General features: G+C 45.6%; 1 protein-coding gene across 1 annotated transcript in view; it reads right to left on the bottom strand.

Annotated features, from left to right (window-relative positions):
• Positions 1-27,736, bottom strand: part of TRIO (trio Rho guanine nucleotide exchange factor) — a 357,580-nt gene that overhangs the window by 155,084 nt on the left and 174,760 nt on the right. The window contains exons 10-11 of the mRNA XM_086676230.1: positions 16,930-17,052; positions 2,519-2,710 (exon numbers count right to left, since the gene is read on the bottom strand). Of these exons, the coding sequence (XP_086532356.1) occupies positions 2,519-2,710; positions 16,930-17,052 (315 nt within the window). The remainder of the gene's footprint in view (positions 1-2,518; positions 2,711-16,929; positions 17,053-27,736) is intronic.

The following is a 27,736-nucleotide window of genomic DNA, read 5'->3' as shown; positions in this document are numbered from 1 at the left end:
CTTAAAAATGCTACTTATGTTATTAAAGCCAGTGAACTGAGACCCAGTCTCTGGGGAACAGCTCTTGCAAAACGCTTTCCTTCTAGTTTCCTTTAGTGTCTGCTTTCTGAAAACTGTAACCAAGCTGAAAAGGTGATGTAAATCATATATACTGCTTCACGAAGTCTTCTCCGTCCTAAAGTCAAGCAAAATCTTTACAAATCCTGCTTCAGAATATTCCTTGGCACGTCACAGAGACAAACAGCAGATTAGGGACACGCGGTGGCAGACCTTCCTCTGTCTCCAGAGGCACAGGCTACCCGAGGCCACGGCGCCCCCTGCGGCTCAAGTGACAAGCTTCACCCCCCCAGCCACTGTGCTTCCCTAGGAGGGGGCTGCTCGGAGCTATTTGCTGCCGTCTGTCTGTCTGTCTGCCGCACCTGGAAGAGCGAAGGCACAGTCTGCTTTTTCATACACATCACCTTCTCCCTCTCGGCCTGGGTGTCCAAATGCATGAGGTAAAGAGTTGCTGACATCAACATTGAAGGGAAAGAGAGAGAAACACACAACTGTACTGCAACAGGTGGGCATAAAGAAAGTTCCAGAAGGCGCAGGGGAAACAGCTGACCCTGCCTGGAGCAGTGAAGGGAAGCTATATACCCAAGTTTCAGGGGCGCCCGAGTGTCACAGGTTTGGGGACACTGCTGAGTGTGACGGGCTGCAGGCAAAGTGGAGACCGGACCGTTAGGATGCAGAGAGGTTTCAGGCCAGTGCCCCACGTACATAAGGAATCACTGACAGTTCAAAAGCAAGGCTATGACCCGATCAAATTTCTATTTCTGTGGCAGCATTGCAGGAGGCTGGAGCGAGAGCGGCCAGAGGCAGGGACACCCACTGGTGGCTACGGCCTGACCCGAGCTGAGGGAAGAACTCACAGCTGGCTGCACCCGTGACCAGAAACCGCTGTGGACAATCGTACCATTGGTAAGTCTCCTCAGAATTACCATGTGTCCTTGGAAAAAAACCAAAAACCTTCTTTTGGGGCACCTGGCTGGCTCAGTCAGATAAATGTCCGACTCTTGGTTTCGGCTCAGGTCCCGATCTCACAACTGGTGAGTTCAAGCCTTGAGTCGGGCTTCACTGTAAGTGAAGAGCCTGCTTGGGATTCTCTGTCTCCCTTTCTCTGCCCCTCCCGGCTTGCTCTCGGTCTCTCTCTGTCTGTCTCTCTCTCTCAAAAATAAACAAGCGTTAAAAAAAAAGCAGTTTCTTCGTAAATACCGTAAAGTCTTTTTTAGTTATGGCATTATTAAGGGCAGGCAGAGAAGCTGGCGGCAGTGGTGTTCTGCTCTGAGAGCCTCCCCAGGCCCACACAGCGCCGGCTGCTGCAGGAAGGGCTGCCTGCGCAGCAGAGGACGGCAGAGCCCATCACCGGCCTGGGTGGGCCAAGGTCTCAGGGTCTGTCTCCAGGCTGCCACACAGGCTCGCAGAGTTTCAGAGTAAGAGGGAAGTATGGGTTTCTGGGAGCCAAGCCTTTAAGTGATGAATGGCCTGGGCGACAACTAACTGCCCAAGATCCAGAACTGGCGGTGAGGTTCCTTCCCTTTGAGCACAGCTCCCGCTTCCTGGTCTCTGACGCCCCTCCCGCGGTTCTCGGGCAGCCCTACGCTTTCCAGATCCTTCTTCCCAGCCTGCGTCTATAAGCTTTCATGTGCTCAATCTCAGATCACCTGGAAGGGCTCCTCATCTCCAATTTACAAAGAGCTGTGAAGTAGAGAGGTTTTTTTTCCCTTCACAAGAAGATGCAGTAAAAGTTGACATCTTTAGTCAATTTGTAGTCCTACCGAAAACTTTAGATTACGTCTTTTTTCTCCTAAAAAGCTACATAAGCTTAATTGTAATTTTGTAGGATTTCTCCTAAGAATAACATACACGTACACAAGGTATAATTAGTATCCACCTATTTTCATGTACCAAATAACATGATCTTTTACAATGACAAGAGCATAGCTATGAAGTCAGCACTAGTATCCCGATGGCCATGTTGGGTTTGGCACATTTAAGTTCAATATTACGTAGAATTCACTTTTATCATGATCTGAGAGTGGTCACACAGTCCGATAAAATCATGTCAACCATGACACCGGCCACATGACAGCCTTACCCACGGAAAGGAAACCAAGCTGTGACCACAGTCACAGCTAAGGTGGACACGCTCCGTCCTCTCTCCAAGTTAAAGACCCCTCTACCAGCTCCAGGCTTCCCTGCTCACCTCCTACTCCACACCCTTCCCTGGCCAGCCCAGGCCTCACGGGTCCACTCCTGACAGACACGCAGGCTTCCACACTGGCGAAGACAAGCAAGGAGCCAGCAGCCTAGAGCACAGTCCCCCGTGCATGCCGACCTGCTCAGGTCGAAAGCCTTTGTCTCATGGCTCACCACCTCCGGTCCACTTTCTCACATCACAACCAGTCCACACTCTTCCCAAGGGGTTCCAAGGGCCTTTCAGAGCCAGGCTCCATCGTGCGTCCCGATGCCTTACCTCCTTGACATGGCTGTGAAACGAGACCGACATGTCCAGCAGGATCTTCCGCTGCTCTACACGCCGAACAAAATCTTGTATCCGGTCTTCAAGCTGATGGGCAGCCTGATAAATCTCTTCTGGGTCACATTCCCCGGTCTGCGCCAGCTGTTCTGCTGCTTCCAGTAATTTATCCGCGTTGGTATATGTGTTCTGCACAAGAGAAAATCCAGAGAAATAGAAGGTGAATTAGAAAAAAACCCAGCTGGCCATCACACATGGCAACTGAGTCACTTTGGAACACTCCAGATCATTGCTGCAAATGAAACAGAAAAAATATGAAGGGAAGAGATGAGTTAAGGAGTTCAGTATACCTCTATCAGCAGCCTTTTCCATTACTGTTCTAGATTGTTAAACTCTGAGCCTTCCCTCTGAAGCGGAGGCAGCTGTGGCTGTCCCATGACTCACAGAGGGCTTTCGGCTTTGTGCTGCTGCACATCCAGAAGATAGCACACAGCACAAATGCCCACTTCACTTTCCCTTCCAGTCTTATGACGGAGTGCAGAGTTCCAGTTTTGTCTTTCAGTATGACATACGGTTTTATAATTCCCCAAGTGCAAGTGGAAAGACTGGGTTCCAAGTACAAGTTGCTGTCTTCTTTAACATGTTTCTACTTACCGGTAATTCTGTGCTTCTCTCTCTTCTACTTAAGAACACATACTTTTTTGAGAAAAAGGAAATAACCATAATGGCTTATACAAACTAGCTAGAGTTTTAGAGAGCTTAAAGTTATGTGTAAATAGGTATCTAAAATACCCTGAGAATTACTCCATTTTGATCCATGATAAATGAAAGGCTGCAAATGGGTTCCCCAAATAAAGAGGTGTACCAGAGAGCCGCCCCTGCTCATGGAAATGCTGGAGAGAAGGCAGGCCGGCAGGGGCCGGGGGCAGCCAAGAGTGGGAGGGCTTCAGCAACGTGCAAGAACAGAGGGAAGGCCGGTAGAGCAGGCTGAGGTCCCTTTTAGAAACAGGCTGTGTCCTCTGTCCTTCTCGAACATGTCAGTCCTGCAGCTGAGCAGGGGCAGCGTCTCATCAGTGGACAGAGTGTGGGGCAGTGTCCCTGCAGAAAGCCTGCACCTGGGAAGGACGAGGGCGCCCCTGCATGGGCAGCCTCCCACTGGGGGGACATCCATCTACTGAAACAACACATTAAGGATAAGGAGGGGCAGTGTCCTTAGTTCAGAAAAGGGAGTTACAGATGTGGAAAAGGAGAAAAGCTGAGCTAGCCCTATAGTACCAGGCTGGAATTAGACGGATGCGTGTGATACATGGTTCTACAGACACATGTGGGAATGTTTGCGTTTGTACACACACACACACACACACACACACACACACACTCTTTCCCTCCTCCAATGAGAAGGCCCAGGAGTAGCCACGGCCCAACAGCAGTTAAGCATTCCTAGTACCCAGATTTCTACCTGGAATGGCCATTCTCCTCTACAAGGAACCAGGGCTCTTGGAGATATGGCTGACTCGAGGTTGGGATGGGACAAAGCACAAGATGAGCCTGAAATATCTTACTGTATCCAGAAGGAAGGAGATGCTTGAGAACAATGTGGGTAGGTCAGGCCACAGAGGTTAGCTTGAGGGGGCTCCCACTGGCCAAATCAGGGACGATCTGAGAGTAAACAGTGAGACTAACAGAGTATAAGCCACCAATGCAAAGGAAAGCACGAGTCCATACGGACATAAGTAAATAAATAAAACTAGACGAGGAAGAGGATATTTATAGAATTTCAAAGGAGCTCCCCACTAAGTGCTTGTTAATTACCGAGAGGGAGAGACTCATCCCACAGTGGAGAAGCCTGGCAGACACCACTTCAACCCAGAAGTCAACACGAGGACCACAGGTAGTGGGACAAATGAAAACTGGGTGTCGCCCAATGGGACAGCACAAGGACACGGCAGCGTGTCTAGGACACACCCAGCCGAAGACATATAACTGGAGTCTAATCATGAGGAAGCATCAGGCAAACCCAAAGGGAGGAGCATTCTCCAAAATAATGGGCCTGAAATCCTCCAAAGGTCAGAAAAGTTTAGGCACAACCAAGGAGGTGCTACCAACGCAAGGACCTTGGAAATGCGACCACTTGATGCCACCGGTGATTGTGCACCGGGTCCTTCAGCTGTAAGGACATGCCGGGGGCTGAGGGTTAGAAGGTAGGCACGTCGCAGTGCTAGCCTCCTGATTCTGACAGTGATATGTGGGTGCACAGAACAGCGTCCCTCCTTGGTGGGAAAAGGACGCTAAAGTCAGCAGTTCAAGGAGAGTTACGTTCTCTGTGCTATCTGTCCAATGTTCCTGCAAGTTGAAAAAACATTGAAAGCAGCTATAAATGCAGCATGGTAAGTATGAGATGGTCTCAGTAAGGAGGACGCTGACGCACAGAAACAGAGGGAGGGGTTCCCCTGGCATCAGGGTGGGGGTGCAATGCCCCACCCCACACAGGCCACAAGCAGCATCTACGGGGAATTTAACCTTGACAATAAAAACTAACTGAAAGCAGTCTGTTCTGTTGTCATCAGCACAGGCTGAACACCCAGCTCTCCCAGCTCTCCACGAGCCACTGTCCTGAGCCCTTGCTGCACCTCGGGTGTGAGCCCGACCACAGCCCCTGCCGCAGGTAAGGAAATGAGGCCCGCGGGGCAGTCACGAGGCCCAGAGGACAAGGTTGGCGGGCGTGGGAGCAGGAGTCGGCCCGGTCTGAGGGTGCGGACTGTGCCCATGACCCCCCACGGACTGTTCAGCTCGCAGGAGCCCGCCCGGCAGGGCTTCAGGCAGCACCGTGAGCGTGCTGCTGCGGGGTAAGGTTCACCACTGCCTCTGCCTGTCAACGTCAACCGGAACCACCATCTTCGGGGGACTTCTCTTTTTGGTATTCTTCACTATCAACACAGGATCTTTCAGAGTTCTCTTTAGAAATGAGCAAAGAGATGTCAAAGGATCCCTTAAAATATACTAATTATGACCAGAATTGGAAAATGCACATACATACATTTTGCATATTCTTTGGAAACAATTATCTGAAGCAATTCGAAAGCACAGTCAGTTCCCTGTCTGAATGCAGAACTTACCAGCGCATGAAAGGGCTGTCTGTACATTCAACACAACATATTTGGAAGCTCAGTTATAACAATCCCTACACAGAGAGACAGTGACACGGCCCACTTCAAAAGAGCTTTGGAAAGCAGAAGCGTGACTCTGGACCTCCGCATGGCCGAGACCCAGTCCAGCAGCCTGCCAGGGAGGACCGTGACAAGAAGCCCTCCACACGCAGACATCACACTGCTCGGGGCCTCCGGGTGCCAGGATGGAAGGACTCACGGCAGAGGCCAGAGCTCCAGCACCAGTCACGTCACAGACTCGGTGCCCCTGAGCCACAGGCTGCGGACATTGCTGCCTTACAGATGGATGAGGAGGCATAATGTCCTGATGAGGATGCTATTAACAACAATAAAAAGTAAGGGCAGAAACTCTTGGAGGCAAGAGGAGCCTAAGCAGACAGGACAGCCACATGCCATGCGGCATCCTGGAGGCGGCCCTGGAAACAGGGGGAAACAGGGGGAAACTCAGGGAATCTGAACAAAGGAAGGGCTTCAGTTCACAGCAGCAGCTCAGTATCCGACAACTATAACAAACGTGCCATAGTAAGAAAGTAACCATAAGGGAAGCCGGGGACAGGGTATGGGAACTCTCCCCATCATTTTCACAACTTTTCGGTAAACCTAAAACTGGTCTAAAAAATAAAGTATATTTAAAAAATACACATGGTTAGCAATCCCCATCAAAATAACACCAGCATTCTTCACAAAGCTAGAACAAATAATTCTAAATTTGTATGGAACCACAAAAGATCCTGAATAGCCAAAGTAATGTTGAAAAAGAAAACCAAAGCTGGAGGCATCACAATCCTGGACTTCAAGCTATACTACAAAGCTGTAATCGTCAAGACAGTATGGTACTGGCACAAGAACAGACACTCAGATCAATGGAACAGAATATAGAACCCAGAAATGGACCCACAAACGTATGGCCGACTAATCTTTGACAAAACAGGAAAGAATATCCAATGGAATAAAGACAATCTCTTCAGCAAGTGGTGCTGGGAAAACTGGACAGCCACATGCAGAAAAATGAACCTGGACCACTTTTCTTACATCATACACAAAAATAAACTCAAAATGGATGAAAGACCTCAATGTAAGACAGGAAGTCATCGAAATCCTAGAGAAGAAAGCAAGCAAAAAACCTCTTTGACCTCAGCCACAGCAACTTCTTACTCAACACGTCTCTGGAGGCAAGGGAAACAAAAGCAAAAATGAACTATTGGGACCTCATCAAAATAAAAAGCTTCTTTCTGCACAGCAAAGGAAACAATCAGCAAAACTAAAAGGCAATCAACAGGATGGGAGAAGATATTTGCAAACGACATATCAGATAAAGGCTTAGTATCCAAAATCTATAGAGAATTTACCAAACTCAACACCCAAAAGTCAAATAATCCAGTGAAGAAATGGGCAAAAGACATGATATGGACACTTCTCCAAAGAAGACATCCAGATGGCCAACTGACACATGAAAAAATGCTCAACATCACTCATCATCAGGGAAATACAAATCAAAACCACAATGAGATACCACCTCACACCTGTCAGAATGGCTAACATTAAGAACTCAGGCAACAACAGATGTTGGCGAGGATGCGGAGAAAGAGGATCTCTTTTGCGTTGTTGGTGGCAATGCAAGCTGGTGCAGCCACTCTGGAAAACAGGATGGAGAGTCCTCAAAAAACTAAAAATAGAACTACCCTATGTCCCAGCAATTGCACTGCTAGGTATTTATCCAAAGGATACAGGTGTGCTGTTTCAAATGGGCACATGCACCCCAATGTTTATAGCAGCACTATCAACAATAGCCAAAATATGGAAAGAGCCCAAATGTCCACTGAGAGATGAATGGATAAAGAAGATGTGGTATGTATGTATATGTGTGTGTGTGTGTGTGTGTGTGTGTGTGTGTGTGTGTGTGTGTGTGTGTGTGTATATACATACATATACAATGGAGTATTACTCGGCAATCAAAAAGAATGAAATCTTGCCATTTGCAACTACGTGGGTGGAACTGGAGGGTATTATGCTAAGCAAAATTAGTCAAAGACATCCTATGACTTCACTCATGTGAGGAATTTAAGATACAAAACAGATGAACACAAGGGAAGAGAAGCAAAAATAATGTAAAAACAGGGAGGGGGTCAAAACATAAAAGACTCTAAATATAGAGAACAGAGGGTTGTTGGAGGGGTTGTGTGTGTGGGGGGGAATGGGCTAAATGGGTAAGGGGCATTAAGGAATCTACTCCTGAAATCATTGTTGCACTATATGCTAACTAACTTGGATATAAACTTAAAAAATAAATAGAAAACAAAAAAATTTCATCAACAGGAAATTAAATAAACTGTGGTTTTTTAGTACAACAAAATATCATGTAGATATTAATAACCCCCCCCAAAAAATTTATGTTTATGTAGTTGACCCTTGAACAACGCATGTTTGAACTGCATGGGTCCAAACATACATGAATTTTTTTTTTCTGATAAATACAGTACTGCAAATATACCTTCCTTATGTTTTATTAACATTTTCTTTTCTAGCTTACTTTAGCATAAGACTATGGTATAGAACACATACAACATACAAAATATGTTAATTGACTATTTATGTGATCAATCAGTAAGGCTTCCTGCCCACAGTAGGGCTATGTGTGAAGTTTTGGGGAGTCAAAAGTTATATGTGTAATTTCAACTGCACGGAGGGCTGGGAACCCTCGCCCCATGTTGTTCAAGGTTCAGCTGCATGTGTGTATATGTATGCAACACATACACACATAAATAGCACATTTTCTTAAAAATTTTAATGTTATTTTTGAGAGAGAGAAACACAGAGTATGGTGGGGGGGGGGGGGGCGAAGAGAGGGAGGGAGACACAGAGTCTGAAGCAGGCTCCAGGCTTCAGCTGTCAGCACAGAGCTTGACGTGAGGCTCGAATTCACAAACTGTGAGACCATGACCTGAGCAGAAGTTGGACGCTTAACCAACTGAGTCACCCAGGCGCCGCATGCATAGCAGCTTTTTTTTAAAAAGCTTTCACCTGTTGGGGCACCTGGGTGGTTCAGTCGGTTAAGCATCTGACTCTAGGTTTTGGCCCAGGCCCTGACCTCACAGTTCATGAGACTGAGCTCCACGTCAGGCTCTGCCCTGAAAGTGCAGAGCCTGCTTGGGATTCTCTCTCTCTCTCTCTCTCTCTCTCTCTCTCTCTCTCTCTGCTCTTCCCTTCCCCACTTGCACACACTCTCTCTCAAAAATAAACATAAAAAAAAAAGTTTTCACCTGTGAAACAATTCTTGAGCAGTTTCTACAGTGACCTCACCCAGACGTCTTCTCGTGAGAGGCTGGCTCGGGGCCACTCGGTGCAGCCCCTGGGCACAGAGCAAGCTCTCCCTGCGAAGCTAACAGCATCAAGAGCCCCTGCTACAGAGGATCCCACACGCTGCCTACGAAGGTTCTCTGACCATCGGAGGCTCAATGTGAGGTGACTTTTCTGGGGGTGATGGCTTCATGGAGACCTCTGCTGCCCCCCACAGAGCCTCACCCGGGAGTGGCTCTGCATCTCTGAGCAGAGGATGACGGGGCTTCAGCACTGAAAGAAGCCAACAGAGGATCATGCTTAGGCTGCACACACACTTTTTTTAGGTGCTAAATCCTGTTTTCTATTGTCACCACAGCCATGAAGTCGCTTACGTCGCATGTGTGATAGGAGGATCCAGACGTGATACTGCCTCCCAACACTGAACATTTTGTTTCTGAAGGCTTTTCCACCTCTTTTCCATCAGGGAAGGATATCTGAGACAATAATTGCCACAAACGAACAAGTACATGTTTTAATTTTGAAGGACACTAAAGAGCATTTACTCAGCCCCACTTCTCACTTCACACTTCAGGAAATGAGCCCACACGACGGATTCCATGGCTTTCCCTCAGGCCCCAGGAGGCGCTGGTGGAACCAGGGTCAGCATGCAGGGTCTCTGACACCCACGGCCTTCCTGCGGCCAGAACACACCCCGGACCCGCGTGCCACAGAAGAAAACAGATTTCCAACGCGCTGATGGGCATACTGATCACACACGCTGACCTCGGAGCCGCCGGCCCAGGCGCAGCAAGCCCCACCACGAGGACGGCGAGCACGCGAGGCGCAAAGGGGAAGTAACTTGCCCAAGTGAGTCAGGAGGGCCAGGATTGTACAGACAACAAATGCCCAGGCCAGGGTTCCTCTTGCAAGGGGAAATTCAGAACTTCAATTTCTGCCCAAGGGGAGGTGGTGTCAGGGAGATGTTTTAGAGCCTGAAGAGGCCAGACCGCTCCTCCCTTCTGCCTGCCATCCTGTCTCCGAGGGCATCTCTCTGTGGGTCCAGTCCTTCCTCGGAGAGGTGGGCCACCATTCCCCGTGCTGAGGATTAGAGGAGACAGTGTAAGGGCTGGGCCAGGGTGAGGGCTGATCGGTTTCCTCTTTTCTGGAGAAGTAAATTAAAATTGCGTAAGTGCTGGGACTCAGGAACCACTGCAGGGCAGTTCAGACCTTCCTTTCCCTACAGGCCCTTGACTGCAACAGTCTGGGACTACCAGAAGATGGCCAGAGGCGACATTTACATAGAATCCAGTGAAAAAGATGGGTTTTCTTGATCTCATTTCAAGGAATAAACACTTCTATTCCATTTCTTTTGTTTTAAAAAACAACAAAGTATGCATATGGAAAACTCTCGAGGTCTTTTATAATAATGTGATAAACAAGAATGATGAGCCAGTACGTCTACAATCCATACTAAAAACCCCAGTGTCCTTAATTGTTTAATCGGCCCATTAAGTCCCGGGAATCAAAGCACAGGACACAAGCCTGCCCCCAACCCTGGCCAAACAGGTGATACGGAGCTGAAATGCACTACAACACGATCAAACTCATAATGCTAAGAGCAGAACTGAAAAAGTCTATATGCCATATATTTAGGTACAGCAAAAAAGCGACTACTGACCGCTATCTACACGTGCATTTTACCAGAGAAATAATTCTGTGGGGAGCAGAAAAGGGGAAGGTTCTAGGCAAGGAACTGACATATATGAGCACCTGCTGAGTGCCAGGCATATTGTTTATGCAGTCTTATCCCAGCTACCTGGTGAAGGTAGCAATTAGGTATTGTTTTACAGGTAGGAAAACTGAGACTTGGGTAGATTGAGGAACTTGCCCATGGTCATGAAAGCAGTGGAGGCATTAATAAAGCGAAGAAGTGTTTTTAAAAGGGAAATTGGAGATCTTGTAAGCACATGCCAACCTGAAAGAAACCCCTGATAGTAGACACCAGCCCTAAATTCTCCACTACTAATTTATTTTAAAAGAGAAAACACTACATCTTATGTTTCAAAACAATCACACAGCAAGATGGCAGCCTCGTGTACAGGAGCAAGCATCCACTAACTGTAGCCAATCAGAAATTCAGGGCATATGCTAAAAACGTGGAAGCATTCTGTGTATTCACATGCTAAGGACCAGGTATCCGCAAAAGAGGACCATGAGTTCAGAAGCGACCAGGGAATCGGGAGAATGCACTTGATAATCTGCAGAAAATCTTGCCCAAACGTAATGTCTCCTGCTTTCCTAAATGCTACACTTCCTGATGCTGGAAGACGAGATGATTCCATGGCACATATAAAGTTGTTGACAGAATCGGCTTCATGGAGAACACGATCACGACAGGCTACACCTTCGGAAGGCGATCTGAATCTCGGGAGGTAAGCACACGGGAGGGAAGGCAGTGTAAGCTCGCAGGACAGACACCCGTGGGAAGACGCCGTGCCAGAGATTTACTAATCGCATCCAAGACATCTGTGCTCCCCAAACCGGCTTCTTCCTTGAACCAGAGTTTTCTGGGCTTGACTGGCTGTTGTAATCACAGCTTCTGAAATCTAAAAAGGCATGCTAACTTGAATACCCACTTAGAAGGTAAAAGAGAAAACGCCTGCCAAAGAGCATCTCCCTTTGCACAGTCATCTTCAGAGAGCTTCGTGTGGAAAGCGTGGATTTCTTCTTTAAAGCTCCTGCGTGAAGACGAGCTGCGACGTGCTGCACGCGCCACCCTGGAAATGCGTCGGCAAGAAGAAATACCTACTCACGATCACTGTACAACATGGAGGAGGAGTGGATCTTCACATCAGTAGAGAGGAGGTTCCAGCCTCTGCCAGAGTGCTGGCAAAACTGATCCACATGCCTCCTGCTGTGACCCTGGTGCCTGAAGCAAAGCCCCAGCCGGGGGCTCCCGCGGAGCCTGGTGCCTGCAGACGCTGTGCCAGGCTGTGCAACCCGTTTCCACCAAGCTAATCCGACCCTCCTCTCAGGTTCCTCCTTCCCGGAACGCCAGAATTGTTCTCCATAATAAATCTATGTTTAGTATGTTTTAAATGAATTCAACCGTACGACTTTCACCACTTCCTTTTCGGGTCTGGTTACGTTACTTCGTTGTATGCCTCAAGTCAGTGTTTTGAAGAAGTTGACTGTACGAAAAGTGTTATTACATAAATTGCTAATTCTAGAGCTCTAAAGACCATTTAGAATTCATCCCACAAAGGACCCTTCAAAACACGACCCTAAGAACAACGTAGTCAACCTTGAGCAAGTACAGAGCAAGTGCAAAAAGGAAGTCTCTTCTCCCTAAACCTCCCCGAATGGTTTTACTTTTGTGAAAATGTTCCAGAAAGAGAAACATGGCCCCTTGTTAAGCACTAACAATACCTCTGCTCCCATATTTAAGGTGCCTCCAAAGGCCAACCTGCCCCCAAAATACACAAATATAAAAATATAAATATAAATAAAAATATAAATATAAACTTAGGTCTCTGCCGTAATCGCTTCTGTTGTGATTTGTTTGGACAGAAATCTGTCAAAGAGGGGAGGAAAGAGAAGAAAAGGTGGTAGAGCTCCCTCCAGGGGCCTCACTCCCAGTGCTGCAGCAAGATCGAGGAGGTAGTTCTTTGGGAAGAGCCAGAAAGCCTCAATGAATGAAGCTACACACACAACGTGTAGTTCTGCCTCGATACCAAGGCCACCGTCTGTGTGTGTCCAGACCAAATCCACTGCACACGGTCTTAACAAAGCCAGGCTCCTTATGGAGCTGTCTCGCAGCCAAGAGGTCTTCTGGCTTCAAATACTAGTAAAAAGCAATCTTTATTAACCACGGTGCAGGGGCCAGAAAAAGAAGTCCACCCTATATCTCCAGATCTTATGCACCCCCCCCCATTTTATTTGTGGCCAGTTCTTAATCACACGGGGCCGTCCCTCTACCGACATGGCCTGATGGTGTACTCAGAGGCAGAGCAAACTACTTTTAGAGCTACTCTGAAATGGTTCGAGGGGTTTCCTCTGAAATTTATCATGTCTCTACGCACATGGCTGCCACGCCCCGGACCCTCGACCTCCACTACCATCTCCCTAGAGCCTGTCACAGAACGAGAAGTTGCCACACATTTGTGGACACGACAGACCAGAGATCTCCCTCTAAAGCGAGTGGAGGGGAATTACATAAGTGGTTGGGTCCCAGTTCCCGGTCAACCACGACAGCCCGCTGAATGCCTGCAGCACGGCCGTGCGTGCAGTTTTATCAGGGACAGGTAGGGCTGGGCTGCAGGAGGCCGCGGGAGACAAGCAGGCACAGCAAAGTGGCACAACACACTTCTAAAGCCACCTGGTAACTAAAAAATACAGAAGAATCAAGTGATGTTCTTCAAGAGAGGGGAGGGCCTATAAATATTTAGGGCCAGAAAGAACTAAAAGAGGGAGAAGTTGGAGATGCCAGGAAAAGAGGTCGTAATTGAAGGGCCCATGTAATGGCAGTGGGTGGAGACAGTAGAGAGCGGACACACGGGGACGTGGCCATGTTCAGGGTGGAGCTCACAGCCTGCACCCAGCGGCAGGTGGGCAAGAGAGAGAGGCCCACAGACGGAAGAGGTCAGCAGTCTGCACACGGCTCCCCAAGCCCCAGCCCAGCCTCCAACCTTGCTGGCCACATGGTGGTGCTGCTCAATAGTCCTACCTACCTGATGTCCCCCATGACTGCTTCTAGTATCTTCTCCTTCTGTCACCAAGCTGAATTTTACAAAACTGCAGGTGTCTGCTTAGACATCAACAACTGCCAGGGAAAGGCCTTTGACAGGTGGCCATGCCTATTCAGAAGCACCTGCTCTGGCCTGCTGCTACCCACCCTCTGTCCCCCACACCCTGTGGCTGTCAAAGTGCCTGACGCATGGCCAGTAGCCCTCCAGAGGGAGGGAGAGTGGGTGCAGATGTTTGCAAAGTGAACAGAAGTATATTTAAGGTTTCTTTTGAAGCACAGCTCAGATCTGGGGTTGTTAAGCACTTTCAGTGTAAGGGGGAGTGAGTAGGGTGCCCCTTAGAGTCCCAGGGACAATGAGCAGTGATAAGGAAGGACTGGGACTCAGCTGGGTAGAGGCAGGAGCCTCTCTCTGAGGAGTAAAAAGCAGACCACAGCTAAGGTGCTACTTTAGCCCTTGGCCTGCCCTAGAAACCTTTGGGCAGAAACGTTCTCTACAAAGGAAGTCTGCTCACTCTTGCTGCCCCCTGAGAACCTGTGTTCACAGCTCTGATGGTGACCTTAGACCCAAGGAAATGAGTTTACCATGAGAAGTAGGGTAACGTCAGCCACACAAGAGACTTGTGTAATTTAGAATGGAAGGCGGCACAGGAACTGGAGGGAGAAGGGTTGGTGGGGTGCCGGTCGCACGGGAACATTTGGTGGACCATTGTCCCCGTCAGAGCAAGCTCGGGACAGCCCAGCCTGCCATCACGGGTGACCATACTATTTGGGGGTTAGGGGGGTTCCCCATCTCCAGAGCCTGGCTGTTGGCAGTTCTGCCTCCCAACTTTCTTTGGGGCCCCAAGTCTCCGCTCATATGACACAACCTTCCTACCCATCCCCAAACCACGTCGGCCATGGCAGTAGCTTATCTCACAGAAAACACGAAGGGGAGATAAAAGCACATTTTCCACATTTCTTCTGCTGTAAGACGAAGGCGAAATATTTTCCAACAGGCATGAGGTAGGGACGCCACAAACAGACAAGAAAAACGCTCCAAAGGTGCCTCTTGGTTTGGCAAGGCTTCTGGACACACAATCTCCTCTGGCTCATTTCTTGAGATGAGGAAAGCAGAAATGTTGGGATTGGCACTTTTATTTCCTATGTGAGGATGTGTAAAGAAGGCAACTTGTTAAAGGCATTTCCACTGAACAAGACTTAAGTGCAGACTGTTTTGTTATCCCGTAACTCAGTCCCAGATTCAGTTTCCCAAATGAGTATGGACCCGAACCCTCTGTCGTGCAAAACCTGTGGACACACGGCCACAGTTTACTCCTACTGTGACTTACAGAAGAGACCATGCTGCTGGACGTATACTGACACTTTTCCTTTTATAAGGGAAGAATCTCTTCCTTTCTAATAATGTTTTCAGGCTTTCCAGCCTATTTGCATAATATTAATATCCCTAAATCAGTTTTATTTTGGTTAATATTTGCCTGGCGGACCTTTCTCTAACAGGTTATATACTTCCAAATTTCCTGGGTATTTATGCATTAGGTGTGCCCTCTGAAAAAAACATACAGCAAGATTTTTAAGAGATAATCAATCTTTTGTCTCTTAACAAAAGTAAAATGGTAAAATCTATTTTGCATTTACTGTAATTACCGATACTTATGAACAAGTTACTACATCTTATTTTGCGATTTCGATCGTGATTTTTGTTTTCCTTGTTTCTTTTGTTTCCACCAGACCCATATGTGTGAATTTTTCTTTTTTTTCAGCCAGTTTTCTGTATTTCCTTCCCTCCTACGCTTACTAGGAAGTGAGGCTTTCCATCCCTATGCTGTCAGTGGCTACTGCACACTTGAGTTTACAAGTGTCAGGTAAGCAGAAGGTCCTGCCACCCTCGGAACCTTCCATCTCCCATGTTAAAGTGTTCTGACACATCAGTCCTGTTCTGCTTTTAACAATCCCCAAACCCACTATCTGCTGTCTACATGGCCAATCCTTTGATTTACAAATACATTTACCAATTTCTATGCTCATTCTTGATCCTAGTTCTTTCTTTTCATACTTCCCTTTTTATTCATTTAACTAACTCATTCAGTACCTATCTGCTGATCACCTAAGTATGCCAGGCACTGCCCTGGGTTGCAGTCATAGAGAAGTGAACAAAACAAAGTCCCTGTTCTCGCGGTGTCTGTGTTACAGTGGGTACTTGTGTTACTAATACTAAACTGCATGCTTTAGTTCTTCTGGTTAAGTATTGGAGTAGCAAACTCTCTCACTCTTGGTCTACACTTTATCCTCATCATTGAATGACAGTTCAGCTGGATCTGGAATTCCAGACTATTCTACCAACTTCCAGAACCTGTGGTTGCTGGTGAGAAGTCGGCTGTCTTTCTAATAGCCCTTCTCACTGGGGTTCTTTGGTCATTTCTCTCTTCTTGATTTTACACTTTGTCTTCGATGTTCCTCAGTTTTGCCACAACGTGCTTCGGTTTGGACGTGTCTTACTAGACGACTTCTTTTTAAAGTAACTTTCCCCACACCTCCTTATAACTTCCATTTAATATGGAACAGACATACACACACGTCATGTTATTGCAATTTCTCCCTCCTTCACTCTGCTTGCAAAAAAAAAAAAAAAAAATCCAAAAAAACACATTTACCAAGTAACAAGTCGTAGGAGTGCCCTGGCCTAGGTGCTTTATATGATGCTACCACATACATACCTGACTTCCTCTCTAGAAGCCTTTACTGTGCCTACTTTCCAGATAAGAAAGTTAATCTTAGAAATGTAAAGAGATTTTTCCAAGTGACACAGCTAGTGAGCATTATAACCAATGCTCCAACTCCACAAATCCCCTGCTCTAAACACACTCCACACCCTGCCGCCTGTTTCTAAACACACACATTGAAGAGAAGTGGATAAGCAGCAAGAAATGCTGGCCCATCGTTACAGAACTGTTACTGCCTGATTATACACTGAAATTTCACAAGCTGTCAATAGACACTGGTACAATGAATACGTCAAAAACATCCGGGACGTCACTTACGATACATCCTTCTGCATAGGCAAGGACAACCTCACGCTCAGATCTGAGCATCACCTCTTCTGAATCACCTTTCAACATATCTAGCCAAGGCTAACTTATCTTGGATATGGTTAAAACTAATTCAAAACCGAGCTCATAGGTATTTAGGGGAGGAACTAATAAAAGCCATTGTTTTACCTGGGCTACTTCTTCAAAATCTTCATGGCGTTTCTGCAAAGCTCTGGCCCGATGAAGTGATTTCCCCACACCCGTATGTTTGCTGAGAAACGCTTCTCCATGATTCTCAATCCAGTCCAGCACCTACAATAAAAGACAGGTACATGTGCCATAAAAACAATGTTCTGCCCTGTTTAATAGTTAGGACTATCCACTGAAGATACACTCTGTTGTCAAAACTATAACAAGACGCAAAGGAGAGGGAAAAAACTAGAAGCAGTTGGACACTAACACATCTGATCAGTTTTCCCACCATGATTTTCAACAGCTCTTACTGTAAAACCGTTAAGTCTGTCTCTGTATAAACATTACGTGCCATAATGATTAAATCTCACCTCATTTTATGCATGACAGAGCCTCCAAAACTGAGTAGGTTTTAGATAAGATAGTGGTTATCAAGCCACAGACAACCAGTTTAGCTTAACATTTTTACAAGGCTCAAAGCTTCACAACTCAGGCAATTCAAGTTTAACTACAGAGTTAATGTTTTTCTGTCTCTTCTTTAGAACCCTGAAAACACAGAAGTAAAACCTAAGAAAACAAAACACTTAAATGCCTCTGTCCCCGTCTTTGAGGATAATTTATTCTGTAAACTACTAAGCTGTTGGGAAAGCTAAACACTCCATGAATTTAATTACTTAAAAGTTCTTGCAGGGGCGCCTGGGTGGCGCAGTCGGTTAAGCGTCCGACTTCAGCCAGGTCACGATCTCACGGTCTGTGAGTTCGAGCCCCGCGTCGGGCTCTGGGCTGATGGCTCAGAGCCTGGAGCCTGTTTCCGATTCTGTGTCTCCCTCTCTCTCTGCCCCTCCCCCATTCATGCTCTGTCTCTCTCTGTCCCAAAAATAAATAAACGTCGAAAAGTTCTTGCAAGTTGACATCCACTATATAAAGAAAGGGAGTACAAGGTAGGCAGTGTGACATGATGTTTTCAAGTTCAGAGTCGGCCTAGAGCATAGTTCATTGGTTCCTATACTTGAAAAACCACAAAGAAACCTGACAATATCTAAAAAAGTACTAACACTACCATCAAATGTACACTTTGCCTCATTTTTTTAGTTTATTTATTTATTTGGGGGGATGGGGCGGAAGGGAGAGGGAAAGAATCTCAAGCAGGCTCCACATTTGTCAGAGCAGAGCTCAACACGGGGCTCAAGCTCACAAACTGTGAGATCATGACCTGAACCAAAATCAAGAGTTGGAGGCTTAACCGACTGAGCCACCCAGGCGCCCGCCCCTGCTTCGCCTCTTTCTGATGGAGAAAAGATAATTAGCAAAAAATAGGTCAGTGACATCTTTCACTAAAAACTAAAACTTTAGATACAAGATATTTAAATATTTGAATACATTTGTTAACGTACTGCTGAAGGCCACTCCCCATACTTCACATTTAGTAACTATGGTAACCAAGAATATGGATCAAAACTATCTGTGACTGAAGAACCAACTGGGAAATGTACCGCCAGAACAGTGGTCTGGAGGAAAACCTAGAAGCAGACTAGTCATGGCACTAATGGCAAAATAAAAGGGGCCTTAACTTGGGCTTCATTGCTATGAAAAGGGTCCCTTGCCCTTTGCTACCTGCACTAGAGATCAGCTGTGCAGACAGATCTCTTAAAAAAAAAAAAAAAAAAAAAAAAAAAAAGAGGCAGCTGGTAAGGGCCAGTTGTGCAGGGACAACTGGACCTATTATCCATTGCTCCAAACCTGTGACCGTCAGAAGCCAAGGGTCTGACTGAGGGCCCTTTCTTCATAGAGTTTAGCAAAGTTAGTAGCACGTGAACATAAAATAGCTTGCAAACCTGAATAACTCGCTGGCGGCCCTCTTATGTACCCTATAAGATGAGCAGACGTGTATGTACGTGGAGGAGGTGGGGCGAGGCACAGAGGCCAAGCCTTCCAGCAGGTGCTAAAGCTACACATTTACTTTATTACTACAGCTCATTTCTGAGCTCTTTCATCAACACCACCAATCTGCTAGCCACCTGGGGTCACACTATCAGAGCAATTCTTAGTGGATCTACATGTACTCTGTTACCTCACTCCCAGTCCTCCTGAAAGCTCTCGATTCTACCCTTCATTTCTAGCCCCAGCTGCACACCTGGGGTCTAGCTGTGTGTTGTTGGGCAAGTTCTCTATCGTTTCTGGACAAGAAGCTTCCCCAGTGCTCAGTGCTGATAATAATGGGGAGTTGTGAGTATTCAGCGAGATCTCCGTTAAGCACACCAGTACCAACGTGGTGAACACACAGCACGCGTGACATCCGCGCCCTTAAACCACATGGGGCTCCGACTCACAACCAGGAGATCAAGAGTCAAACGCTCTACCGACTGAGTCAGCCAAGTGCCCCTATCCATTGTTTTTTAATTAGTGCGCTTAGCACATTATTTTCCTTTCTTGAGACAAAAGAGAGAAAACACACGTTAGTACTACCATTAGTAAGTAGTGCCACATTCACGCCTGACATCAAGGGTGACATAAGCCGCTGAGTTGTTTACATGAGTCTCTTAATATATATTATCAAACACAGACCCACTCCCAAGAAATGTCCACTGACAACTTCAAGACATTTTAGCCTCAAAGGATGGAATATGCCTCCGGGCAGGAAGCCAAAACCACGCAGAAGACAAGGATCAAATATTTTAAGCTTGAAAAGAACTCAAAGAAATGTAAGTAATACCTATGCTATAGCCAATCTGCCTATCAGATCTGTATGAAGGGCTAAGAGAGTTTTCTTTTTAGCTACAGTATATTCCTTATATTCTTCACCTTTACTGTTAAAAGAAAATCTGGGGCGCCTGGGTGGCACAGTCGGTTAAGCGTCCGACTTCAGCCAGGTCACGATCTCGCGGTCCGTGAGTTCGAGCCCCGCGTCAGGCTCTGGGCTGATGGCTCGGAGCCTGGAGCCTGTTTCCGATTCTGTGTCTCCCTCTCTCTCTGCCCCTCCCCCGTTCATGCTCTGTCTCTCTCTGTCCCAAAAAAAAAAAAAGTTGAAAAAAAAAGAAAATCTGAGGGGTGTCTGGGTGGCTCTGTCAGTTAAGCATCCGACTTTGGCTCAGGTCATGATCTCACGGTTGGTGAGTTCGAGCCCTGCATCGGGCTCTGTGCTGACAGCTTGGAGCCTGGAACCTGCTTCAGATTCTGTGACTCCCTCGCTCTCTGCCCCTCCCCCACACTCTGTCTCTCTCAAATGTTAAAAAAATTAAAGAAAAAAAAGAAAGAAAATTTGAGCCACTAGTAAGCAGCAACCTGATTACTGGTAACTCAATACAGATTTGAAATAAAGGCACAATTTCAAAAAGTAAAAGGTAAACATTATTTGGTAGAAAGGGCTGAGGAAGCAAAATACAGAATTTTAAAAATATAAAAATTTGTTTTTTAAGCCTAAGAAAAGTCAGGAAGCATAACCAACCAACTCAGGGTTACAATTTTTCTTTTATTAGTGGTTCTTTTAGACAGAATTGTAAATACCAGGTGAAGATATATTTCCAACAAACATGAAAATAATTCAAAGAAGGTGTACAAATGCCAAGCACTTAAAAAAAGAAAAAGTGGCACACTTGTGAAATCCAGCTGGTGTTCGAAACCAAATTCCCCCACAAGGCTTTGGCTTCTTTTAGAAGTTGGAGGACATTTCCCAGGTTGCCAAGGAATCCTGAATCAATACACATGTCCAAAGAGCATTTCAAAGACATGCTTGTGGAATCTCTTCCATTTAAAACACAAAAATATTTGCAAATGAGGGGTTTCATCAACTTAGTCCAGCCAGCCGCCTCCCTGACCTGAGCTATGGCCGGCAGCTGTCATTTGTCTTGTGACCCCAACCCTAGAAATCCCTCAAACCCCGGCCCAGGCTTTGCTGCTCTGTGGCTAGACTGCAGGAAAAGGACCCAAGTGACGCCTTCCCACAGTCTACCTGGTCCCTGGGCAGGATAACAAAGCTGGGAGGCCAATGCACCTTGCTCTCGGCTCGGAGGATGTGGTGCGAGCTCATTCCTCTGTACATCGGTGCCCTCTAACGGACACGGTGACAGCCCCAATGTCAAGGTCACTCCGAAGTGAGCCACCAACACAACACAGATAAGGTCTCAGCATCCAAGTCAAAATGTTAGATGTGGAGGAAACCTGACAGATTGTGTAGCTTAACTCCCTGTTTGTAATTAAAGAATAGATCATGATGACAGCAAGTATGATTCTGTTCACTTCTTAATCATCATATCGCGGTTGAAAACCTGCTGTTGCAGCACGCATTGACCTATGTGCACCCTAAGCCATCAATCCACACGGTGAGCTGGGGTAGGGGAGGCACATCATATCCCCATTTCACAGATGAAGACACAGGACCAAGGACCCTCAACTACCAGGTGGAGCCAATCTGGGGACTCAGACCCAGGAAGTCTGGACCGAGGGTCCAATCCCTTAACCTCTGGTCTATATGCCTCTTGAGTTGGCTCAGGTGTAAGACAGGTGGCACAATGAGGTCTGGAAAGAAAGAACTGTTTTTGTTGGTGAATGGCAGTGGGGAGGCTCCTGGACAAATGACCTCTGATGAAATGATAGTGTTATAATGGACAACAAACAGTGCCAACCCTCAGTCAAAGGTCATGGGAACTGGCCACTGGCACCTATCCCCCAACTCACATGGCAGAGTTCTGGCCATTTTGTACAACATGTGATTTTCTGTGACGAGCCCCCACTACCTAATATTCGCAGTTTCACGGTTTACTATTTTTTTTTATTATTACTATTAGAAACAGAGAGAGTGAGCGTGCAAGTGCGAGGGGAGGATGGGCACAGAGAGAGGGAGAGAGAATCCCAAGTGGGTTCCATGCTTAGTGCGGAGCCTGATGTGGGACTTGATCCCACGACCCTGAGATCATGACCTGAGTCAAAATCAAGATTCAGACGCTCAACTGACAGAGCCATCCAGATGTCCCATGGATTGCTATTTCTAATAATGACTGCTTTTTTTTTTTTTAACAATTTGTGAATAAATACTACACCCTCACCAGAAGAAACTGATTCTCATAAACCTATGTCTCAACAACAGGCAACATGAAGACCAATATGAAGACATTTTTCCTTTAAAATGCATAAGTGTTTATTTTAAATAATGACTGGAGTAGCCTTCAAACATGACCACACATCACGTCACAGCCAGCAGTATCATTTATTGAGATTATTCCATGCTAAGCTTGGGTAATAGATGCAGGTCCATAATCCCTTATCCACACACACACACACACACACACACACACACACACACACACAGTTTAAAGAGCTCTGAAATTCTAAATTTTTTTTCCAAACGTTGGTCCCAAAAATTCATTTGGCATTAAGACCTCAGTCCCTGCAGTGAGTCCTTGTACATTTGGCTGCAGAAATCTCCATGCTTTTACTTCAGATTACAGGGGGGCAGCCCAGACCCCATCAGAGTGTCCTGTATCACACAGTGTATGCACTCTGTCCTCTTCCTCAAGCTTCAAAAATTCTTAACCCCAAACACATCTATCCCCAAGGGCTACAAATGTAAAGACTGGATTTTTATTATTGGCCCTCTTCAACAAGAAATGGGGGCTCAGAGAAGCGAAGTGACTTGCCCAAGAAAGAAGACCTAGAAAACAGATTGAGACACAGTTCTTTACAGCCTCTAACTGAGGCTCTGACCCGTCATTACGTTATGTTACATCACGGTTTGTAGACACTGCATGAACACTGAAAAGTATTTCTAAAATCAGAGTTCCAACTCTAGGCTGGCTGTGAAAACTAGAGAAGACCTCAGACGTAAAACAACCAGGAACACATGAAGCCAGTCTAGTTTTACTGGGAACCTGGGATCCAAAGAGTAGTCCCAGGTATCTGGGAAAGTATCCAGATACCTGTCAATTCCAGCTACCATTGGGAAGAGACATAATCGAAGAAATGTTTTCTGTCATAATAATGAGAACTCCTTCTAAGTCACACTTATTCAGTTTACAAAACACAAATACACGAAGCAAGTGAAAAACCAAGGTAGTTCTAAAATACTCTCAATGTGTCCGTATATATATATATATATAGATATAGATATATAGATATATATATATCGATATAGATATACAGATATAGATGGTCAGATTTTTCAAGCGGCAAAATATTAATTTCCTCCCTGCCCATCCTACATTCCCTATAAAACCAAAATTATCCCAGTTCCATTTAGTTACTTCCTTCTTCAACCACTGTTGGTTTTCATTTAAACCACGGAGGATGCCAATCTAGAAACAGACATACTGTGTTTCTAGTGTTGGGTGGTTTTTTATTTTTCTAGTGTTATTTTAAAACAAGTGCTCCTAAAACAATCATTTAGATCAGATCTTTCTTGATGGTCAAATCCACGGTATTTTAATGATTATAACAAAGACTGGCCGATTAAGCAACGTCATTGCAAATCTGCTAAACGTAGGCAGGAGACAGAAAAGGAGGCGTTCCCTTAGAGGATGTTTTTAAGAAAGCCTGGTGTTTAGCATCACTGTGAAGACATCCAATATAATATTATTAATGAAACTTACCCACAAAGTGAAATCACAAATGAAGGAACACTCTGAGTTTACATTACTGAATTTCCCATCCTCATCCTCTTAGTCTGCCAGGTACTGTTTTTCCTGAAGCTCAGAGCACCTTGTACCTGGAACCAGTATCTTAGTCATGTTCTTCCCTTTCCAGCAGAGGCCAGGCCAGCTGACCACCTGCTCGGGCAGGAACAGGATTAGAACAGACAAGCTGGGCAGCCATGAGGAGCTGGGCTCAAGACTGCTACAAGCAGTAGGTGCAGACGGGCTCTCTCCCCTGCCCTCTCCCTCCCCATTTATCCACTCCCAAGGACTAACCGAACTCCTCACAGTGGTGGGCAACCGCAGCTTCTAGAAAGCCCTTCCCCAGCCTGAAAAGCCCCCCTTAGATAGTCCTCCTTAAGTAACACGTCAATGTAATTTTACTCTTTGATTCGCTCAGAAGTGAACCATCCTCCTCAGGTCAAGAGCAGTGAAGCAGTTAAAAAACCACTGGGCTCCCTGGAGCTTTGGTCAAGTCACTGGACTTTTTTAAGGCTCAGTTTTATTACCTGGAAAATAAGGAGCTTGGCCTGACAGGATCACAAGGGCTTCTGGCTCTAAATTCTATGATGTGCGTGGCACAACTCTCACAGTGACACGAGAGACACAAGTCAACACGCATCTCTGGGCTTTTGAGGACTGAGGGAAGAGGGGGAACTTTTTAGGTCCAGTATTCACAGCTACCTGACAATAATCATGGTTCTCCCATTTCTTTACTTCTCTCCACTGGAGCCAAGAACTGTTTCTTCATTCACTGCATTTCAAAATTAGAATTAAGTTTGCTCTAAAAAGCTATACAATTGTTCTTAATATGGGAAGATCTTCTTCAAAAAATATGATTTCTAGAGGCGTCTGGGTGGGGTGGCTCGGTCAATTAAGGGTCTGACTCTAGGCTTTGGCTCAGGTCATGATCTCACAGTTTGAGAGTTCAAGCCCCACACTGAGTTCTATGCTGACAGCATGGAGCCTGCTTGGGATGCATTCATTCATTCATTCTCTCTCTCTCAAAATAAACTTTAAAAACATATATATATGGTTTCTATAACATTCCAAAATATACTATAAGCCTAATGCTCACTTGGAAAAATAAGCCATTTAAATAAACAAAAAACCTCAGCAAGCTACACAAATATACAGCAAATATTACAGCAAATACAGAACCAAAATGCCCTGTGTTGCAAGAGCTACTTTTGCTTAACCAATCTAAGAGCGTATGGTATGTCAGGAACATGTGCTCCATGTACACTTCCTTGGCTACAAAGGAACATGGGTGAAATCAATGGAGAAGGGCCCACAAAGGGTGTGGTGGGGATGAAAGAGCTAAGTGTGAGACCTGAAACCATAAAAATCCTAGAAGACAACATAGGCAGTAATGTCTGTAACACTGGCCACGGCAACATTCTTCTAGCTATATCTCCTGAGGCAAGGGAAATAAAAGCAAAAATAAACTATTGGGACTACACCAAAATAAAAAGCTTGTGCTCAGTGAAGGAAACAATCAGCAGCACTAAAAGGCAACCTATGGAATGAGAAGATATTTGCAAATGACATACCCAATAAAGGGTCAGTATCCAAAATATATAGAGAACTTAGACAATTCAACACCCAAAAACCAAATAATCCAACTAGAAATGGGCAAAAGATATGAACAGACATACAGATGGCTGACAGACACATGAAAAGATACTCAACGTCACGCATCATCAGGGAAATGCAAATCAAAACTACAATGAGATATGACCTCACACAGGTCAGAATGACTAAAATAAAAAACACAAAAAACAGTAAGTGTTGGCAAAGATGTGGAGAAAAAGGAACTCTCTTGCACTACTGGTGGGAATGCAAACTGGTGCAGCTACTGTGGAAAAGAGTATGGAGGTTCCTCAAAAAGTTAAAAATGGGACTGCCCTACGATCCAGTAATTGCAGTCCTGGGTTATTTAACAATACAAAAACACTAATTCAAAGGGATATATACACCCCTATGTTTATTGCAGCATTATTTATAATAGCCAAACTATGGAAGCAGCCAAGTGTCCATTGATAAACAAAGAAGAGGTGGCATATACAATGGAATATTATCCAACCATAAGAATGAAATCTTGCCATTTGCCACAAGATGGATACAGCTACAGAGTAAAATGGTAAGCAAAGAAAGTCAGAGAAAGACAAGTACCATATGATTTCACTCATACATGGAATTAAAGAAACAAAACAAATGAGCAGAGGGAAAAGGGGGGGGAGGGGAGGAGGGAGAGAGAAACCAAGAAACAGACTCTTAACTATAGAGAACAAACTGATGGTTACCTGACCGCAGGGGTTGGGGGGGATGGGTGAAACAGGTAAAGGGGATTAAGGAGTGCACTTAGCACGACGAGCGCTAGGTAATGTATAGAATTGGTGAATGACTATATTGTATACCTGAAACTAACATGACACTGTTAACTATACTGGAATTAAAATTTTAAAAAAATTTTTAAAAAAAAGGAGTGGGCAGAATTTTAAACTTTTATGTCATCTACCAACCCATCTATCTTCTAAAAATATATAAATCACCAATTCTCATGGTTATTACCCTACTTTTAATTACATAAGTACATGAAATCTCTTAAAGGAAACAAGCTGAGGAAGGAAAGGAAGGAGGAAGGAAGGTGGTAGGTAGGTTATTATTCATATAAATAGTCTCGCTTTGGATATTCCCATCAAAGTCCAACCAAACCATCAGTCTGTCAACACCGGCTAATCCTTTTATCTTGCCCATTCTTTGGAAATGAATATAAAATAGTCCAAAGTTATCCCCCCACCCAAATCTTCCTATGTCCAGATCTTAATCTCTGACACTAAAGTAATTATGTATAGCTTAATAACTTATGCCTAGTTATTGAACTATAAAATGCACAAACATACACACATTTGCATGCATGCAACAGACCCTGTCCAGCTAATCCCTGGGCACTTTCCCCTCTGGGACCCTGGCAATGTGGCTGGCACTGGATAAAAGGAAGTCTCAAGGCGCCTAGGGTTTCCTGGTTCTGCCTGCTGCTGAGTGCATGAGTCCTCAAGGGCTTGATGACCTCTGCTCCCTCCTCACTTCCGATTTGCCCCAGGCCCCTGGGCTCCTGGAGTCTTGTATTATATCTGCTTTGGGGAAAGAGATCCACCCATTCCCCACCTTTTAACTCCCACCATTGAGCTTTCAAGCTCCTTCCAAGCTTGCTTACTAAGATTCCTCTCAAGGTCAAGTCTCTCCAGGGTTCACCATGACAAAAGGTAATGAAAGCTGGCTTTAAACCCACCAGGAAGATCAGCATCAGGCTCTATCTGTCCCCAGCTGGCTCCCGATCCCTAACCAAACACTTACCCTCCAGTACTCCCTAATTCCAATGGAGAAACTCTCAGAAAAGATGGCAATCCTCTAACTGTGCTTATCAGGAGCCACAATCAAAACTGGGAGCGTGGGAACATAAACAGAGGAGAATATTAAATAGCTGGGGCTATACAATGATTCTGGTGAATGGGACGAGAAAAACCGAAACTCCTGACTTAAATTAATGAGCAAAGGACAATGAGGTTCAGAAACCTTCACTTAAAAGCTAGGTCCACCGTAGGTGATGCCAACCAAGAACTCCTAAGTCAAGCTTCACAATAAGATGGCTTGTACTGGCAGAAGGATAGCAGCCAAAGACCCAAGGCAAACCAGTAAAATAGCTTCTCTGCAGACCTGAAACCTCTTTCTTTGTCTTTATGGCATGTCCTGATTTCCCCAACTTGCTGCATTCAAGATCCCCATTTTGCATTCAAGTGGCCAAAATCTTTACTGGAGACCTCACCACATTAGCAGAATTCCCATGTACTTCCTCAGCCACTCCCAAGTTCTCACTATCAAGCAAAGCTCCTGCTCCTTCAAGCAGATCTTCTGGTTAGATCACTTGGTTCCAATATAAGGCCAATCCTCACCCGTTCCAGAATAAATGAACAAACTTTTAACCCCAAAGAATCTTTAATTAGCAAAACTGGGTAATTCCTTAAGTTTCTTCATCTGCCCACTCATTCACTCATTCAACAAATACCAAACTGTATCCCAGACACTTAGGAAACACCAGTGAATAAAATGTAGATCGCTGGCCCATGGACTTAACACTTCTGCTCGCTAGGAGTTCTACGTGACTTGCTTGGATGTCC

The sequence above is a fragment of the Puma concolor genome, chromosome A1, assembly GCF_028749965.1.
Source record: "Puma concolor isolate L17-30 chromosome A1, mPumCon1.1.hap2, whole genome shotgun sequence".
Classification (NCBI taxonomy): domain Eukaryota; kingdom Metazoa; phylum Chordata; class Mammalia; order Carnivora; family Felidae; genus Puma; species Puma concolor.
The sequence above is the reverse complement of the archived record's forward strand: the minus strand, read 5'-3'. Positions and strand labels throughout refer to the sequence as shown.